We start from the raw sequence: 20,842 nt of genomic DNA, 5'->3' as shown, positions 1-20,842 counted from the left end.
CCACATACTTGAAAAAGAATACAAGCCATCATCACCATTATTACACATAATTATTCAATTATTTTCAGAGATGATGGTTAGATGGGTTGGGCGTGGCTGACGAATTTGCATTAGAAAAATCTCTTCAAAAAGATTCTATTAAAAAAAAAGTCTTCAATTTCTACCTCTCATCCTTCCAAGTATTACTTATTATTCTTTAATAGAACTGTTGAGAAGTTTTACATTGGGCACAAGGAGCGGTTCCCAGGACCGCGCCTTCCAAATAAAAGCCCACTCTCGCGCCTGTCCCCGACGCGGCGCTGTGGAAGGGAGGTGGGAAGAGCAGAGCAGCTAGAGATAGGGCGGGCGGAGCTGCGGGCGGGAGGGCCATTGGCTTAGAGCAAGAAGGGGCGAGCTCACTAACCGCTTGCTTCCTATTGGACGGCGCAGCCCGTTTTGCGCATGTGCCGCTGGGTTCAAACCCATGCAGGCGCCGAGCGTTCTTGTTTGTTGAGGGCGGAGCTAATGGCTGGGAAGTGTTGTTAGCGCGCGCCTTCCGGATCGCAGCGCTAGCGCCCGTCGCCTTCGACTTAGGGGTGTTGCTTGGCCGCCGCCTGGTAGTCTGGCGGTTCATTTCTTGCTCGGCCTCCTGGAGTTGTGGTCCGTGTGGGCTTCCACCTCAGACCCCTGCCCTGGCTCAGCGGGGCCGGAACATGGCTGCGTCGGGTCTGGTAAGTGCGGGCCCTCGCGCTCCAGGCAAGCGGTTGAGCGGCTGGCTGGGGACACGGGCGCCCGAGGAGGGGGAGAAGGGCTCCAGGCAAGCGGTTGAGGGGCTGGCTGGGGCTGTGCTCCATGAGGGATTTCAGTGGGAAAGCCGCTGGAATTTTTGAAATCAAGTGTGATCGTGTGTCGATAATCGGAGTTAATTTACTGTACTTTTATTATTTCTTAAGTTTTCGTGTCTTCGTCTGTGCCTGCGTCTTACTCTTGAGAGGTGCTTGTAATTTCTGTTGGGGTTTTTTTTCGAGACGGAGTCTTGCTGTATCCCCCAGGCTGGAGTGCAGTGGCGCGATCTTGGCGTCTACTTTTTAGTCTAGCTCCAGTTCCTAGTCCTCCAAATACTTTTCTCCCCATGGTAGAAGTATTGAAACGCCTTAAAAATGTGCCTTTGCGTCACACTTGCTAGTTGGGAGAAACAGATTATGTAATAAGTATGTCCGAAATAGTTTGACGTTTTCAGTTCTTCTGTCAAAATGGTGGCGTTATATGCAGTTCTTGAGGCTGATTTATGGAGCATCAGTTATCGACATTGTTCTTAAAGACAGCTATTAGTTAAAAGGTACAAGCTGTGAATGACTAATGGGGGCGGCAACTCATATTTTGTTTACATATTTCTGGACTTCTTTGGTGTTCACTATTCTATATTTCATACTTTGGTTATGGTTGCTATATCAAACCCGTATCATTTCTTTTCTAATTTATCTCCTAAGAAAATCTTCAGCTTCGATGATCTTCCATTGTGTGACGTTATACATATAAACATAAAGAGTTGTATGAAAGAATAATATAATCTATACTTTTTACTATGAGCACATATATTGTTTACATTATATATAATCAGAAAAAAGCAATAAAGCCATTCTCACTGGGGAGAGAAGCGGAATAAAGCTTACCAGATGCCGGCCATTCAATTTTTAAATCCTATCATAACCTTAGAATTGTTTTGAGCCCTTAGGAGATGTTTGGTGTATAGCATGCCCATGCTGGATGAAGTTACTTTGAAAATAAATTTTATTCTGCTATATCTTAAACCAAATTGATGATTTGCTTTTCTTTCAGGATCATCTCAAAAATGGCTACAGAAGAAGATTTTGTCGACCTTCCAGGTGATTTATATACTTAAGCTTTTAAGATTATTTTTATTCTCATTGTTAATAGATTTTTAAATGAAGAAAGGAAAAACTATCACCTCTGACTAAAATAATGATTTCTATGCCCACTGATTAAGGGTAGTCATCTTATACTAACGGAATGTTAATGCAAGCAGTGCAATGACTTTGTGGCTGTGAAAAAAGAAATTCACCTGATAAAATAGTGGAACCAGGAAGAGGGAGTCTCAGTTCTGACTAAGTGACTGCCATGGGAAAAGCATTTTGTAGAATGAATCAAATGGTAAAATTAGAAGGATGTAGCTTATTCAGTGGGGCAAAAAGAAAAATAATACATGCTATCATGCATTTATTTGTTGGATGCTTATTTGGGTTGTTTTGGTCCTTCTTTTAGTTGTAAAACCTGTAAAAAGTAAATTTTCTAGTTAAATATTTACTAGTAATAGGATGAAAAGCATGTTTTTAAAAGTGAAGGTGTTATTGTGAATAACATCTTGTTTATTGAGCTGTGATTTTAGTAGGTCCGATAGGGCACAGAAGTATGTTATTTTGCTTCCAAGAAGCTTTCATTTCTATTGGGAAGATGTATATGTACATTTGTGAAATACTTTAATGGACAAAAATTAGTACTTATAATACTGAAGTAATGACTTGTGTATCATAGAGAGTATGCCTATATATAATTAGGCATTAACTTGCAGTATAGACAGCCATGTGAGAAATTAGGGATTTCTGTGTTGTTGATATTAAGAAAAGCTTTAAAGTTGTAGTGTAACTTTGGTGGACCTTGAATAGGTTAGGTATTTAAAGACTAAGATAAAGTTCATTCCAGACATAGAAAGTAACTTAGCAAAGGAACCAAAGTAGGAATACATACATTTGTCGGTAGCAGAAACCTGATTTAAGAAGGTTGAATATGTTGGGTAGAAGTGGAAAACAAGACCATATGAGTTGGATTGAGCCATAAAATGGATATGTTAGGCTTAGGTATCTATTATAGGTTTGAATAAGCTGTCCTAAATCTTCTGTGGAATAAGGGCTATCTGATGTAAACACACACACACATTTAAAAAAGCAAAGATGTTTGATGTTTACAGAGTAGCTTAAGGAAGGGGTTATAGTAATCTAGACTTGATGGAGGTGCTTTTATGCTAAGGTAATAATGACAAGGGGGAAGAAAAGATGAATTTGATAAATTTTGAAAAAGCTGTTGCCTAGACTAATGTGACCTGTGTTCTAATAGTGACTCTACATTATCACCTTGGAAAATCTGATGTTTCTGGATCTCCTCCTTGAAATAGGTAATAGTAGGAGTGTATTTATAGCTGTAGGTGGTATTTTGGGGTGGTGTCAAGGCCAGAATTTGTAACAGTCACCTATATATATATTCTGGTAGAAAACCGGCCACTAATACTAATTAGGTTTACAAACTGAGGTAGGCCATTTGACCATTTTGGATTTCAGTTAGCCTGTCTGCAAAATGAGGGCATAGGATTCAGCCTAGTGGTTTTTAACTAGATTTGCACCTCAGAATTATCTCCATCACCCTAGGAAATCTGATTAAATTGGTCTCTAGGAAGTGACCAATTATGTGTATTTCTGCAAAGCTCCAAAAGTAAGTTATGCATCTATTTGGATAATTATTGGACTGGATGATATCTGAGATCTTTCAGTTATGAAACTTTATGACGGATGACCTGATAATGCACTGTGGCTCACAATCTTTACTGCATATATAGTACTTTTCGAGCTCTCAAGAATAATAGGAATGTTGTAGATCAGGGATCAGTAAATTCTGGCTGATAGGCCAGCCAAATGTTTTGTCACAGGTTTTGTTTCAATTTTTTTATTGGAACACAGCCATGCCTCTTTGTTTACATACTGTCTGTGATTGCTTTCGGGCTAGAATGGGAGAGTCGACTGGTTGTGACAGAAACTATGGTTTACAAGCCTAAAATATTTACCATCTGGCCCTTTAAGCAAAAGTTTGTCCACCCTGTTAGAGATGCATGTCAGTTTTTTACTGATTGAAATCCAGATGTTCTTCAACAGGTAAATGGTTAAACACTGTGGTGCACATATAGCATGGAACACTACTTGACTCTAAATAGCAATGAAATATTGATACATTCAACTTGGATTGATTTCCATAGAATTGTGTTGAGTGAAAAAAGCCAAGGCCAAAGGATACGTACTGTATGATTCTAGTTACATATAATTTTTTCCAAATGACAGAATTTTAGAAATGGAGGACAGATTAGTAGTTGCCAGAGGTAGGAATGAGAGGAGGCAGGAAGGAGATGAGAGAAAGGTGGTTATGGTTACAAAAGGACAATAGAGGATCTTTGTGATGATGGAACTATTCAGTATCTTGACTCTGGTTGTTTTGTCTGAACTTAGAGATGTGATACATTGTGTAGAAATAAATACAAACATGAGTATATTCAGAAATGAGTACATGTAGAACTGAAGAAATCAGAATAGCATTGGTAGATTTTAATCAGTATCAGTATCCTGATTGTGATGATATGCTATAGTTTTGCAAAATATTAGCACTGAGGAGAACTAGGTAAAGTGAACAAGGGATCTCTATTATGTTGTATAGCTGTGTGTGAATCTACAAGCTCAATATAATTTTTAATTAAAATTTATACTGATTCATAAACTGTTAAGATTAATCAATGATACTGAATCAAAAATGCATTTGAGAATTTATAGGGAGGAATCTGTTATTTGGAGATGTGACTGTAAAGTCTGTTAAAGAAGCATTTCAGGACTGATTGGATTCATTCAAAAAAATTTGTGTTTTTGAGATACAGCAGTAATCTAAAACAGCTTTAGACATGGCTGTTCAACTAAGAAATATTATTAATGTAGATTATGATATACTAATTCTTATTAGGAAGGAAAGAGTTCAGTTCAGGGAATGTATAGACCCTCAAGTATTTGTTTTGTCTTCAGATAGTAAAGATATTTTACATATTAAGTAAATTAATATTTTACAATGAGATGTGGAATTTTCAAATAGATGGTAATATAAAGAAATATCTTCTGAAAATGATAGGCTGTATTTTTCCTTTCTTTATTAGGGCACGTGACATTAACACACAGCAAGGCCAGAATGTTCTGGAAATCTTACAAGACTGTTTTGAAGAACAAAGTAAGTCTTCATTTCAAGATGGAATTTGAGGGTTAGATGGATGAAAATATGAATTTGTCATGGTAATTAATACCAAATGCAGCAAATAAAAAATAAAAAATTTAAACCCTATAGGGTTTAAATATATGTAAAATGTTTTCCCTGGTATTTTGAATTCATATGCAATCCTTTGTGTACCTTCTGGTATACTTAGGATAATACTGACAAAAATAATAATTTGACAATAATTTGTCATCCCCTTTAGTTCACATTAGATTACTGTAATCTAGAAGTCCATACATAATTATACATAAGAAAAAGTATTTTATTATTTATTTATTTATTGAGACATAGTCTCACTCTGTCACCCAAGCTGTAGTACAGTGGCGCTATCTCAACTCACTGCAACCTTTGTCTCCCAGGTTCAAGTGATTCTTGTTCCTCAGCCGTCCAAGTAGCTGGGATTACAGGTGTGTGCCACCACGCCTGGCTAAGTTTTATATTTTTTAGTAGAGACCACGTTTCACCATGTTGGCCAGGCTGGTCTTGGACCTCTGCCCTTCAGTGATCTGCCCTCTTCAGCCTCCCAAAGTGTTGGGATTACAGGCATGATCCACTACATCCAGCCACAAAAAATAGATAATGAAAACAGATGTGTAGAATTGTTGGGATCATTGGAGAATTTGAGATAATCTTTGATGATTTACATGTCTGTTTAAGGAAGTCATAAATTACTGCAAAAACTTTTCCAGTTGCTGATTAACATCAGCAGGTATTGGAATAAGAGAATAAGCCACCCAAAGAAATAGGGGCACTTGACAGAAAAGAATGCTTTCTGTACAAGCTCTTTCTGTACAATATATGAAAGAACAACTAGCATATATTGATACTTCAGGTGTTTTGTTTGCTTTTCTCATTTCCTGATGCTTCTCAGGAACATTTGAATCTTGAACTGAGGTCTCTACTTGATTGAAGCTAATTGTGGTCAGTGAGTCACATGTCATATACAGCTACTTTTAATTGTAACTAATAGATATTACACTATATCTTGTTTTTGAAAATTTCATACTTTTGTTTTAGGTCTTGCCAATGATTTTAGTACAAATTCTACAAAATCAGTGCTTTATTCCACACACAAAATAAAAGACACTTGTATTCAGTCACGAAGCAAAGAGGTAAGTGATGAAGACGAGCTGGTATAGGTTTAATATTTTAATGAATGAAGATATATACACAATATACTTAAGTATATTTTAGTTGTTTGTAAGTCTTATTCTTGAAAGGGAATTCTATATTCCCGTTGACTTTCTGTAAAATTAGGAGGTATTTTGTGAAAAGTTTTATTTGATATTTTCTGTGTTGGAATTGGGGTTATGGGAATTAGAATTATCAAATTATAACAAACATTTTTCACTTCCCTAAAATAATACTCAAATTAGATTTTTAGGAAAATGGGCAGCAATCGAAGTTGCTAATCAGGTTGACAGGGTTGGTTATATTCTAATAAATGAAGGCACTTCATTGCTATATGGGGAAATCAATCTTCTATTGATTATAGGTTTTAATTGCTTGCTGTTAGTTTGATCAGAAATAAAGTATTGGTTGACTTAACTATACTAAATAGCAGACTTTCAAATAAAGTATTTGAAGCTAATCTAAGGCAAATTATTCAAAAGCACAGTACTAATTAGAAAAATCATATACAAACTGTAAAAGACAATCAACATATTAAACATATGTAGCCTTTTGGTTCCAAGGAATGAAGACAAAACCATTTCTTTCAGAATTGAGAGACCTGAAACATAAATTACAATGGTTTTTGAAAGTTAAAGCAACTTGAGGTTTTCTGGGATAAACTTGACTTGGTCATAAAGTATTAACTTTTTTTGATTCGGTTTGCCTAATACTGAAGATGTTTGCATCTATGTTTATGAATAATACTGCTTTTTTTTTTTTTTTTTAATGTTCTTACAGGGCTTTGGTATCAAGGTTATGCTAGAGGTTCCTCTTCTAGGTAGAATGCAATAAGTCACAGAAGGCTAATACTCCTGCTAAGGCAGCTATTTAAAAAAAATGGAAACAAATTTTAGAGATATGAGAAGCCATGGATACAATAAAGGCTAGCAAAATATAGTCTGTAGCTAATTTGCTCTGCTTCTGAGGCAAAATTCTTCTTTACTGTGTCCCGTTATTTATGGAGGTTTTCGACTCTGGCTGGTAGGTACAGGCATTATTCTAGGTCCTTTGTAACTGGGAGGATATTCCCCCTGAAGGCTTCGGGTGGTTCTTTCTCTGGTTTTCCTACGACACTTTCTCTGATCAATGTTTGATTGAATGCTTGATCTGCACATTCTGCAGTTTTCTCTATGTAACTGTCTCCTGTCCAGTACTTTACCCTGCAAATTCTAACCACTTTCGTCTTCCTGAATCCTCAGCTTTGGCTCCTCAACTGAGGATTTCTCCTGTGTCACATTCTGGAAATGGGTGATGAGAGGGTTTACCTCATTTGTTTACCATCTCAGTAATCATTCTTTTTGGTTTTTCAGTTTCATATTTCTTGAGAATCTTGTATACTTTTTCTTTTTTTAAAATTGATTCAGGCAGAAGGGTAAATCTGGTCCCTTTTAAGACATTTTGAAAATTTATACATTTAAGTCATGTAAGACAGAGAGCAAGACTCTGTGCTCTAAAGCCAAGGTCCACTACAGTGACTTCTAAATGACTTAGAATGTGTCTTATATGTCTTATGTCTCTCTTTGTCTTTTTACAGTCTTGTTAATGTCTGTGGGATCTACAGTTATATCCCCTTTTTTATTCCTGACTTTGGTTATGTATGCCTTATCTTTTTTTTGTTTGTTTGTTTAGATGTAGGGATTTTGGTATGTTGCCCAAGCTGGATTAGAACTCCTGGGCTTAAGTGATCCTCCCTAACCTACGGAGTAGCTGGGACTACTGCTCGTGAGGCACATGCCACTGTACCTGCTATGCCTTGTCTTTTTCATTGATTAGTTTTGTCAGGGTTTATCAATTTTGGTCTTTCAGAAAACCAAGTTTGGCTTTGTTGGTCCTCTCATTTGATTGTTTTTAGTTTCATTATTTTTTTCTTAATATTATTTTTCATATATTCTTTATTTTTATTTTTATATTATTAATTTTTTTCTAATCCTTGAGATGGATGCTTCCAAACAACAGAGACTTTGTAGGTGTTCGGGTTTTTTTTTCAGATAGATCCTTTCCATGCAGCAAGCTTGGCCCAGGCCTTCCACATAAGAAATGGAATTTGTTTACTTGATTTGAAAATAAAATCAGACTTAAGACTTACCTATCTTACAAGCTTTTCTGTTTGAGACCTTGAGATTCCTAGGTCTGGTTATTACTTCATATTTGTTTGTTTTTAAGTAAAATAAGATACGACTCCTTAGGTTTTATCTGAAACACAGCCGAACTTCATAAAAGAAATTAGTTTTTCTCTTCTGTTTTCTGGGATAACTTGATTAAGCAAAAATGATCTGTTTCTTCAAATTTAGATCATTTGTAAAACATGGTTGGGGCTGTTTTGGTGGGGTGTTTGTGATTACCACTTTATTTAATGATCTGTTACATTTTTTGTATTTCTTTTGCCAGTTTTGACATTTTATAATTTTCTTGAAATATTTCCTCTGTTCTCAGTTTGTGTATAGTTAACTTTATGATCTTTCTCATAGTTAGTACTCTCTTTTTATTGCTGATTTTCACCTTTTTAAATAATCTGTGTTGTTAGAGGTATTTTTCTGTCATTAGCATTTTCAAAGAATCAGCAGTCTATTCTGGTTCACTATTTTATTCTGTTCCCTATCTTTTTACATAATTTTCTTCTTAATTTGTTGGAAGAATGATTTTAAAACTCAAAGGCATTATGTACATGGTAGTTAAAATAGTTCCATAAATTCCACAAAAAAACAGTAGAGCCCTCTTTTCCTCCTCCAAGTCCAACTTCTTAGTCTTAGCTATTTCTTCCAGGTATTTTGACTCCATATTTCTAAATAATGTTTATATTGCTGTTTCTTGATTTTTTTTTTCAGTCTTTGCTATTATTTATTGGCTTTCTACTATGGAAATTTAGACTATTTGTCATATAGTTTCTACTTCCCACCACAACACATAAACTTCCATTCTTTAGTACGACATAATTTTTAGTAGGATTAGTATTTAGTGTTTACGGTATTATAACGACTGTTTCAGTAGTCACAGCTATGTAGAGTACTAATGGTTAAATTTTCTTTATGTACAGCTCTTAGTTTTCTCTTGATTTAATTTTGGTTTTTCCATTTTTGACTTTCTGTGCACCTATGACTAATTCGTCACCAGTTTTCTATGACAAAAGTCTAAGTATAAATGTCTTAGTATATGTAGACACATTAATTTATCATTTTCAGCTTTTCTATCTCTGCTCTTTTTTTTTTTTTCTGCAATCTATCCTTAGACCTGTTACATAGGTTTTGTCATGTACTCTCCCTGTATCACAGGGAGTCCCTTTGCTTTTCTCCTGAATTGCAACTCTTATTTCTTGGATCTTAAATCTTCCTTTTTTCTTGGCCTCTCCTTTTTTGGTGGGACTTATCCTTTAGCAGCTTTCTGAGAATTTAAGACCTTAATTGTTTAAAAATACCATGGTTTTACCTTCATGATGTGTAATTTGGGTGAGTACAGAATTCTAGATTAGAAATTATTTTCCTTTAATTAAAAAATATATTTTTTTCATGTCAAGCCTCCCTTTTAGTCAGGTATATTTTCCCTTAGACTTTTAAAAATGTTGCTTTCTTTTATTTTAGCTTCTCTGTTGAGAATACTGTTTTGATTTCATGATCCTTTGTGACTATTTTTTTCCTCTTTGCAGGCTTTTAGGATCATGTCCTCTGTCTTTAGTGATCTAAATTTTTATTATATTCCTTGACTTTAGGTTCTTCTAACCATTTTCATACATATTTCTTCAGTTTCTGTTTTCTGCAAGTACCTTTTTTACTGACTTTGCTCTTTACCTGGCCTTTTTTCATATGTCCGGTGATCCTTAGCTATCTCTTCTTGTTTGAAAGTGGGAAACTAAAATGCATTGGAAGCTCTGTATGCCTAGTAAAATTTGTAAACTGGTGGATGTCACCTTGGTGTAGTTTGGTCCATTTCATTGTTGATGTCCAGGTGTTAATAGCTGTAGTTTTCTTTTCTCTTGGCTGGTAAGTATTTCTGACAAAGAAATCTCTCCCACTTGGCTGTTGGAGTCTAACTGTGATTGTTTTCCATTTCAGTCAGATGTGGCAGAGGGGAAAGTGCAGTTTGAATGCTCCTACTTAATATCTCTGGTTTTCATGTATTGCCCTTAACTTCAGCTGTATCTTATGCCACTAATGTCACAGTCTCTCTGATTTAGAAACTCAAGAGAGTAAATATCTAATCTTCTGATAGGTTTGGGAGGGGCTTCTCGGTTTTACTACCTTCTTTTTTTGAGACGGAGTCTCGCTGTGTCTCCTGGGCTGGAGTGCAGTGGCATGATTTCAGTTCACTGCAACCTCCGCCTCCGGGTTCAAGCAATTTTCCTGTCTCAGCCTCTCGAGTAGCTAGGACTACAGGTGTCTGCCACCAGGCCTGGCTAATTTTTGTATTTTTAGTAGAGACAGGGTTTCACCATATTGGTCAGGCTGGTCTCGAACTCCTGACCTCAGGTGATCCACCCGCCTCGTCCTCCCAAAGTATGGGGATTACAGGTGTGAGCCACTGCGCCCAGCCAGTTTTACTACTTTCTATACACGCCTTTTTTTTCTCTGACAAAAGACACATTCAACTATACGCACTTTTAACACCCTCTGTTTACGTGCCCCTTCTGTTTTTTGAGACAGGGTCTTGCACTGTTGCTGGAGTGCAGTTGCGTGCACATAGCCCACTGCAACCTCAAACCTCTGGGCTCACGTGATCCTCCTGCCTCAGCCTCCTGAGTAGGTAGGACCACAAGCATGCACCACCACTCTTGGCTAATTTTTTATTTTTACATAGAGATGTGGTCTTGCTTAGTTTCCCACGCTGATCTTGAATTCTTGACCTCTAGTGATCCTCCTGCCTTGGCCTCCCAAAGTGCTAGGATTACAGGTGTGAGCCACTGCATCTGACCTGCCCCCTTTTTTTAGTGGTGTCTTGCAATTTTACTAATCTTTATAGGTTTATCCATAAACAGTGATCTGTCTGCTTCTGGGTTTTCTCCATTGCTAGCATGTTTCCATTCTCTCTGGGTTGCTTAATTACCAGTAATTTGCTTTTCAACCTAAAAATGTTTGCTGACATGTCTCATCTACTCCTTTGTCTTTCTCTTCATCCTTCTGAGTTTGTTTTTAAAAATCTTTAATGAGATATTAAGAGGGAGCAGAGATGAAATGAAAGCCTGCCTCTGTCTTTTTATGGAATTGAATTCCATACTGTGGTCACTCAACAACAGTGTAGTGGATCTGTGTATTAGTCCATTTTCACACTTCTGATGAAGAGATTCCTAAGACTGGGAAGAAAAGGAGATTTAATTTGCCTTACACATGGCTCGGAGGCCTCATAATCATGGCAGAGGGCAAAAGGTACTTCTTACATGGTGGTGGCAAGAGAAAAATGAGGAAGAAGCAAAAGTGGAAACCCCTGATAAATCCATGAGATCTCGTGAGACTTATTCACTATCACGAGAATAGCACGGGAAAGACTGGCCCTGATGATTCAGTTATCTCCCACTGGGCCCCTTCCACAACACAGGGAAATTCTGGGAGATACAATTCAAGTTGAGATTTGGGTGGGGACACAGCCAAACCATATCAGCCTGTCATTTATTCATTTCTGTACTGTGCCAATACTGTGTCCAACTTCTGCTACCACTTGTGACAGAGGTCCCACTACCATCCACATTTGGGTGCTTCACTAAAAGGACTCGACAGACTTGACATATAGTTGAACTCATGACCGATACTTATTATAGTCATTCAGCCAGGATACACAGCTGGGTCAGTAAGGGAAAAATGTACATTAGCAGAGTCTGGAGGAATCCATGTATAGGCTTCCTGTGCTCCCCAGCGGGCCATATAGAGTGTACTCATTCCTTCCAGCAGTGAAATGCAGTAACGTGTATATATTCTTTCTCCTCAGAGAAGCCTTTTGAAACTCAGCCTGTTTTCGCTGGGGATTGGTCTAAGCACCCTATGCCTACCAAAATTTTACACACTCCCAGAAGGAAAGAAAGCAGATGTTCACCACAAATCACAGTGTTTATGCAAACAGTCTAGGCAGGCTGGCATAGCAGGTGCAACCTTGTCTGCTGGTAACGGAGGGAACATTCTAAAAGTCAAGTTTCCGGATGCCAACCAAGGGGTAGCCCTGTAAGCTGGCCCTTTAAATATATCAGGCCTGCTACGTTAACTCTTTCCTGCAGAATGAATCTCTAAATACTGTAGTGTTTTATGTGGCTGTTTTGAACTTTACATAGATAGGATTGTTATGTACTTCTGCAGCTTGCTTTTTTTTCTGGTTAAAATAATAATTTATATTATTGTAGTTTATTTGGTCCACTGTTACATATGTAATATGATATATCTATACTATATTTATTCAATAAGTTTATTCAGTCTTCTATCCACATAGTTGTTTGCTGTTTAGAGCCATACTGTTTCTGTGATAGGTTGTATGAAATTTCAGCTTTACTGAATAATGCCATATTGTTTTCCAAAGTAACTATTACTTTAGAAATAAAATAAAAAGTAGTATAAAACTCTTAACAGCTGGTTTGTTGTTTTAGAATACTTGTTTTTCCCTCCATTTAAAAAACAAATATATTTCATCAGAATTGGTAAGTTAATAAAATAGTTCTAATGTTGTATTTCTTCTGTGCTCAGTGCCAGAAATCACATCCAAAGTCAGTTCCAGTTTCTTCAAGGAAGAAAGAAGCCTCTCTGCAGTTTGTTGTAGAACCAAGTGAAGCCACCAACAGATCAGGTTGGTGGCATTCCATGGGCATTATTTGCTTGGATATATTTAAAAAGTGAGAAATGCTAATGGTGCATGTGTTGCTTTGAGTATGAAGGTCAGGGTCAGCCTAGACAGAATTGTGAATTGTGAAATGGATGAATTCGTTTTTGAGTTCCTTACAACTCCATGGTCAGTGCTCTTTTTCTCTCTTCTCCATTTCCTTTAGTCAGTGATATGTGCTACTACTTTTTAAAGTTTTATTTATATTCATTTTTCAGATTAAAAGAGTGTTATATTACTCCATTGAGTTAATAAAGGTTTAAAATAAGAATTTAGTCATTACTCCTATCATTCTGCTGAGGTAGCCTTTGAATCATTCTATACCTTAATTGGTGCCCATAAATGAAAAAAAAAAAAGCATATGTGTTTGTATGTGTCTGTGCCTGTACCTGCTTTCAGAAAAGGCTATTATAATTTCCTTTTACACTAATAGTGTAAAGTACCTTTTACCTGATAGTCTATTTACTATTCCACGTTTTTGCCCATTCATTGATATTAAGCAATCTCATTTTGACTTTAGTGTCCGTTTCCATGATTGCCAGAGTTTGAGCACCTTATGTTTATTGGCTGTTGGATTTTAATTATTAAATGTGTGACTTTTATAGCTTTAAGTTTGTTGTAGTTAAAAGTTCTGTCTTATCCCAACTTAGATTTTTCATCTGAAAACCTTTTTTTTTTTTTAAAAAAAAAAAAAAAGAAAATTAAGTCTTTAACCATTTGGAATGTGTTTCGGTATATAACATGACAATCTTCTAAGTTTGTTTTCTTCTGGGTGGTCAGTTGTGTCAGATCTATTTATTAAATTAAAAAAAAATCTGTTCTCTTCTAAATGTACTACTTTTATTCTATATTAAATCTCACGTAACATTCAACATACTTTTGAATTTTGATGTATTTTTTTCCTCTGCCAACACATACTCGTGTTACTAATAGTAGCTTTATAGTATGTCCTGATATAAAGGTAAATACCTTCACTATTCCACTGCCATTCTGCAGCCTTTTTTCTTTCTATGAGCTTTTAGTTTTATCCAATTCCTAATAAACTTTTGGAATTCTAACTAGAATTGCATTTAATATATGTAGTAATTTTGTGAGAATTCATATTTTTTATGTTATTTAGGTTTTTTACAAAATAAATTTTGTTTCTTTCTTATAAAAATGTTAATTTGGGGCCAGGAGTGGTTGCTCATGCCTGTAATCCCAGCACTTTGGGAGACTGAGACAGGTGGATCAATTGAGGTCAAAAGTTTGAGACCACCGTGGCCAATGTGGTAAAACTCCATCTCTGCTAAAATTACCAAAATTTGCCGGGCGTGGTGGCAGGTGCCTGTTATCTCAGCTACTCCGTAGACTGAGTCAGGAGAATCACTTGAGCCTAGGAGGTGGAGGTTGCAGTGAGTCCAAGATCGCGCCACTGCACTCCAGCCTGGCGACAGAGTGAGACCCTGTCTCCAAAAATAATAATAATAATAATAATCTGAAGGACACTGTCAAGAGTGTGAAAGGGCAACCAGACTAGGAGAAGATATTTGCAGATAATTTACCTGATAAGGATGATAGCGATTTATAATCAGAGAATATAAATAACTTCTACAGCTCAACAACAGAAAAACCAAACAACCCAAATAAAAGATGAGCAAAGGACTTGAACAGACATTTCTCCAGAGAAGTTATGCAATTGACCAATGAATATATGAAAGGATCCTTGAAATCTTTAGTCATTAGAGAATGCAAATCAAGACCCTAGGAAGATACCACTTTACACTCACTAGGTTAGCTATTATTTAAAACAAAAAAAGGAAAATAAGTGTTGAAGATATGGATAAATCAAAACCCTCATGCATCACTGGTGGGAATGTAAAATGGTGCAGCCACCGTGGAAAACAGTTTGATAGTTTCTCAAAAGTTAAACATAGAGCTACCATATGACCCAGTACTTCCCTCCTAGATATATACCCCAAAGAATTGAAAGCAGGGACGGAAACAGACATTTGTATACTCATATTCCTAGCAGCATTATTCACAATACTCAAAAGGTGTAAACAAACCAAGTGTCCGTCAACAGATGAATGGATAAACAGCATGTGATGTATACATAGAATAGAATATTAGTCATTAAAAACAAAGTTCTGCTATGTAACATAGCATAGAAAAATCTTGAACACATTAAAACATGCAAACTGAAATAAACTAGACAAAAAAGGGCAAAAATTTTGTAGTTCCACTTACATGAGGTATTTATAATAGGTAAATTTAGAGATAGGAAGCAGAATAGAGGTTGCAGGGGATTAGGGTAGTGGGTAATGGTATTTTGATGTTTGATGTGTACAGAATTTGAGATGATGAAAAAGTTCTAGAAATGGTCTTGGTTGCACAGTCTTATGAATGTACTTAATGCCATTAAATTGTATACTCATAAATGGTTAATATGGTAAATTTCATGTTTTATCATAAAAAATGTTTTAATAAAGTCTGTCTTCTGGCTTCCCATTCTCCCCTCCCTCATAGTATTGGGTCTTTGACTTTCTTGTTAAGGTTAATCCTAACTATACTATAATTTTTGTACTATTCTGAACATTTTGTTAAATTATGAGGCTAATTTTTATATCAAGAAAATTTTAATTCAGCACTTACCAAGGTTTTTTAAAAAATTAATTCTAGACCTTTAAAAATTTGAATCTTCTAGTTTTCTTTAAGCTATATAACCATGTCATCAGCTAAAGAGAGGTTTTATTTATTATATTTAATCTGATTATTTCAGTCAGCTTGCCTTTGATAGAATCTCTGAGTCAATGTTGTTTAATAATGATGATATTAGATACCCATGTCTATTCTATGATTTTAACTGAAATTAGTACGGTGCCACTTAAAATAATAATTGTGGGTAGTTTGGGGTAAATTTAGTTTATGTCTTTAATTTCTTTTTCTTACCGTTATTAGCTAGCACTTCAGTGTTGTGTTAAGTATCAGTGATGGGTCCAAGCACCGTGGCGTAAACCTATAGTTCCAGCACTTTGGGAGTCTGAGGTGGGAGAATCGCTTGAGGCCAGATGTTTGATACCAGCCTAGGCAACGTGGTGAGAACTTGTCTCTACAAAAAAACACAAAAATATAGCCTGTGCAGTGGCAGGTACCTGTAACCCTGCCTACTTGGGAGACTGAGGTGGGAGAATCACTTGAGCCCAAAAGGTTGAGACTGCAGTGAGCTGTGCTAGTGCCACCACACTCCAGCCTGGGTTCAGAGTCAGACCCTGTCTCAAAAAACAACAACAAAAAACAAACAAACACAAAAAAAACGACAGGGTGAAAATGAAAATTCTAGCTCTTAGAAAGCATTTGATCTTTCACATTAAGTATATGATGTTAGCTGTAAGTTTTTAGTAGATGTTTTTCATAGGGTTGGGAAATTTTGTCCTGCCAGTATGCTGAGAATTTTAATCATGGGTAATGTAGATTTTGTCAAATGCATCTTTTGCATAAATCCATATGATCATATGATTTTTCTTCTTTAATCTGTTAATATGGTGGCTTATACAGATTGATTTTTTGAATGTTTAACCAGCCTTGCATAAAATTTCCATGTGGTCATGATGTATTATTGATTTGAGCTCTTTTTCCCTTTTCAAATGTATTCATTTGGCATAAATTTCCCCCTCAGCACTGTTGTAGCTGCATTCCACAGGTTTTGTGTCTTGTATTTTCTGTTCATTTCACTTATTTTGGTGTATTTTTAAATATCTTTTCAGACTTTCGCCTATTGGTTATTTAGAAGTGTGTTAATTTTTCAGTGTTTGCTAATTTCTTATCTTTTACATATTAATTTCTGATCTTGATTCCTTTATGAAAAGTATGCACTGTGTAATTTCAGTTCTTTTACATTTATGAAGATTTGTTTTGTGACCCAAGATATTGCCTGTCTTTATGAATGATTCATGGGCATTTAAAGAAAATGTTTTCTGTTGTTGGATGTAGTTATCTATAAATGTCAGTTATTGTGCATTATTACTATTTTTTATACATTGTTGAATGTGACTTGCTAAAATTTCGAGGATTTTTGTATTTAAGTAAGGAGAGATTGGTTTATATTTTTTTAATGCTGTGTTTGTATGGTTTTGGTATCAAGGTAATATTTGCCTTATTAAATGAGTTGGAAATTATTCCCTTTTCTAATTTCTGGAAGGGACTGTGTAAAATTGGTGTTAATTCTTTAACTATTTGGTGTAACAGTCTCCGGTGAAATTCTCTGGTCCAGGAGATTTTTTTTTTCAAGAACTTTAAATAACAAAATTAATTCTTGAATAGTTATAAGACTATTTAGATTATCATTTTCGTTGTGACCGAATTTTGGTAGTTTGTGTTTTCTGAGGTATCGGTCCATTTTTTCTAATCATCTGTCAAGTTTGTAAGCATGAAGTTGTTCATAGCATTATCCTTTTTTTTTTTTTTTTTTTTTTTGGAGTTTTTTTTAATACGTATTTTTTTACTTTAAGTTCTGGGATACATGTGCTAAACATGCAGGTTTGTTACATAGGTATACATGTGCCATGGTGGTTTGTTGCACCTATTAACCCGTCATCTAGGTTTTAAGCCTAGGTATTTGTCCTAATGCTTTCGCTTCCCTTTTCCCCCTCCCCCGACAGGCCCCGGTGTGTGATGTTCCCCTCCCTGTGTCCGTATGTTCTCATTGTTCTACTCCTGCTTATGAGTGAGAACATGCGGTGTTTGGTTTTCTGTTTCTGTGTTAGTTTGCTGAGGATGATGGTTTCCAGCTTCATCCATATCCTTGCAAAGGACATGAACATTCTTTTTTATGGCTGCTTAGTATTCCATGGTGTATATGTGTCACATTTCCTTTATCCAGTCTATCATTGATGGGCATTTGGGTTGGTTCCAAGTCTTTGCTATTGTAAATAGTGCTGCAGTAAACATACATGTGCATGTCTCTTTATAGTAGAATGATTTATAATCCTTTGGGTATATACCCAGTGATGGGATTACTGGGTCGAATGGTATTTCTGGTTCTAGATCCTTGAGGAATTGCCACACTGTCTTCCACAATGGTTGAACTAATTTACACTCCCACCAACAGTGTAAAAGTGTTCCTATTTCTCCACATCCTTGCCAGCATCTGTTTCTTTTCTTTTTAATGATCACTATTCAAACTGGTGTGAGATGGCATCACATTGTGGTTTTGATTTGCATTTCTCTAATGACCAGTGATGATGAGCTTTTTTTAATTATGTTTGTTGACCACGAAAACATCTTCTTCTGAGAAGTGTCTGTTCATATCCTTTGCCCAGTTTTTGACGGGATTGTTTGTTTTTGTTTTTCTCGTAAATTTGTTTAAGTTTATTGTAGATTCTGGATATTAGACCTTTGTCAGATGGAGAGGTTGCAAAAATATTCTCCCATTCTGTAGGATGCCTGTTCAGTCTTGCTGAGCAGAAGCTCTTTAGTGTGATTAGATCCCGTTTGTCAATTTTGGCTTTTGTTGCAATTGCTTTTGGTGTTTTAGTAATGAAGTCTTTGCCCGTGCCTATGTCCTGAATGGTATTGCCTACGTTTTCTTCTAGGGTTTTTATGATGTTAGGCCTTACATGTAAGTCTTTAATCCATCTTGAGTTAATTTTTGTATAAGGTGTAAGAAAGGGGTCCAGTTTCAGTTTTCTGAATATGTCTAGCCAGTTTTCCCAGCACCATTTGTTAAATAGGGAATTCTTTCCCCATTGCTTGTTTTTGTCCGATTTGTCGAAGATCAAATGGTTGTAGATATGTGATGTCATTATTATTATTTTTTTTTTTTGAGACGGAGTCTCGCTCTGTCGCCCAGTCTGGAGTGCAGTGTTGCGATCTCGGCTCACTGCAAGCTCCGCCTCCCGGGTTCACGCCATTCTCCTGCCTCGGCCTCCGCAGTTGCTGGGACTACAGGCACCCGCCAACGAGTTCAGCTAATTTTTTGTATTTTTTAGTAGAGATGGGGTTTCACCGTGGTCTGCATCTCCTGACCTCGTGATCTGCCCATCTTGTCCTCCCAAAGTGCTGGGATTATAGGTGTGAGCCACCGCGTCCGGCCGTGTGGTGTTATTTCTGAGGCCTCTCTTCTGTTCCATTGGTCTGTATATCTGTTTTAGTACCAGTACCAAGCTATTTTGGTTACTGTAGCCTTGTAGTATAGTTTGAAGCCAGGTAGCGTAATACCTTCCACTTTGTTCTTTTTGCTTATGATTGTCTTGGCTATATGGGCTCTTTGGTTCTATATGAAATTTAAAGTAGTGTTTTCTAGTTCTGTGAAGAAAGTCAGTAGTAGCATGATGGCAGTAATATTGAATTTATAAATTACTTTGAGCAGTATGGCCATTTTCACTATATTGATTCTTTGTATCCATGAGCATGGAATTTTTTTCTCTTTGTGTCCTCTCATTTCCTTGAGCAGTGGTTGGTAGTTCTCCTTGAAGAGGTCCCTCAGGTCCCTTGTAAGTTGTATTCCTGGGTATTTTATTTTCTCCGTAGCAATTGTGAATGGGAGTTCACTCATGATTTGGCTCTCCGCTTGTCTATTATTGGTGTATAGGAATGCTTGTGTTTTTTTTGTTTGTTTGCTTGTTTGTTTAATTATACTTTAAGTTCTAGGGTACATGTGCACAACGTGCAGGTGTGTTACATATGTATACTTGTGCCGTGTTGGTGTGCTGCTGCTTGTGATTTTTGCGCATTGATTTTGTATCCTGAGGCCCTCCCAACTGCTGAAGTTTCTTACCAGCTTAAGGAATTTTGGTACTGAAACAATGGGGTTTTCTAAGTATACAGTCACGTCATCTGCAAACAGAGACAGTTTGACTTCCTCTCTTCCTGTTTGAATAACCTTTCTTTCTTTCTCTTGCCTGATTGCCCTGACCAGAACTTCCAGTACTGTGTTGAATAGGAGTGGTGAGAGAGGGCATCCTTGTCTGTGCCAGTTTTCTTTTTTTTTTTTTTTTTTTTTTTTTGAGACGGAGTCTCGCTGTGTGGCCCAGGCTGGAGTGCAGTGGCGGGATCTCAGCTCACTGCAAGCTCCGCCTCCCGGGTTCACGCCATTCTCCGGCCTCAGCCTCCCGAGTAGCTGGGACTACAGGCGCCCGCCACCTCGCCCGGCTAGTTTTTTGTATTTCTTAATAGAGACGGGGTTTCACCGTGTTAGCCAGGATGGTCTCGATCTCCTGACCTCGTGATCCGCCCGTCTCGGCCTCCCAAAGTGCTGGGATTACAGGCTTGAGCCACCGCGCCCGGCCTGTGCCAGTTTTCAAAGTGAAGCATTACCCTATTTTTGATGGCTGCAAAATCTATTGTGATATCGCCTATTTTATTCCGCATATCTTCTTATGGTTGTCACTTTTGTTATCATTTTGTAGGTTTTTTTCCCCCAATAATTTTCTGTATTTTTCTATTTTCAGTTTTATTGATTTCTGCTCTTTATTTTTTCCCATCTTTCTGCTTGATTGGGTTTATTTTGCTCTTTTCTTGATGGAGAAATTTTATTTTCTGCTTTATAATTCATTACTGTTTATTTTGTTATTCAAATTGTTCCAGATTTGGCTAATAGAAGCTCTTACTTTGGTTCCAGTGTCCCTTTGACGTAGCCCATTTTTGTTGTTGTTTCTGAGCACCTTCATACCTTTTGGAGCCACAAGATGCTCTCCTGCGCCATCCTAGAATCAACCGTTTCTTCATGAAATCATGATTTCTTTTACTGGGTAATGGTATTAGAAACCAAGATCTGAGTGCTAGGTGTGCTGTCACTCCTGTAGAGTTGTTGCTTCTAGACCCTCTCAACTGA

The 20,842-nt window shown here is 36.8% G+C and overlaps 1 protein-coding gene across 6 annotated transcripts in view; it reads left to right on the top strand.

Annotated features, from left to right (window-relative positions):
* The first annotated feature begins 446 nt into the window (after nt 1–446).
* Nucleotides 447–20,842, top strand: part of CENPC (centromere protein C) — a 78,417-nt gene continuing 58,021 nt past the window's right edge. For 4 of the 6 annotated variants that reach the window (XR_647013.4, XM_003898839.4, XM_009207016.3 and 1 more), the window contains exons 1-5: nt 447–710; nt 1,819–1,865; nt 4,958–5,028; nt 6,088–6,182; nt 12,897–12,996. Coding sequence is in view for 3 of the 6 variants with exons in the window: in XM_003898839.4 (XP_003898888.3) it covers nt 693–710; nt 1,819–1,865; nt 4,958–5,028; nt 6,088–6,182; nt 12,897–12,996 (331 nt within the window). In the remaining 3 variants the exon portion in view is untranslated. Of the gene's footprint in view, nt 711–781; nt 1,319–1,818; nt 1,866–3,111; nt 3,170–4,957; nt 5,029–6,087; nt 6,183–12,896; nt 12,997–20,842 lie in introns of those variants that run through there. The other 2 variants (XM_021938584.2, XM_009207017.4) reach the window with 2 other exon arrangements.

This window comes from Papio anubis, chromosome 3 (assembly GCF_008728515.1).
Source record: "Papio anubis isolate 15944 chromosome 3, Panubis1.0, whole genome shotgun sequence".
In the NCBI taxonomy this organism is placed as follows: domain Eukaryota; kingdom Metazoa; phylum Chordata; class Mammalia; order Primates; family Cercopithecidae; genus Papio; species Papio anubis.
The sequence above is the reverse complement of the archived record's forward strand: the minus strand, read 5'-3'. Positions and strand labels throughout refer to the sequence as shown.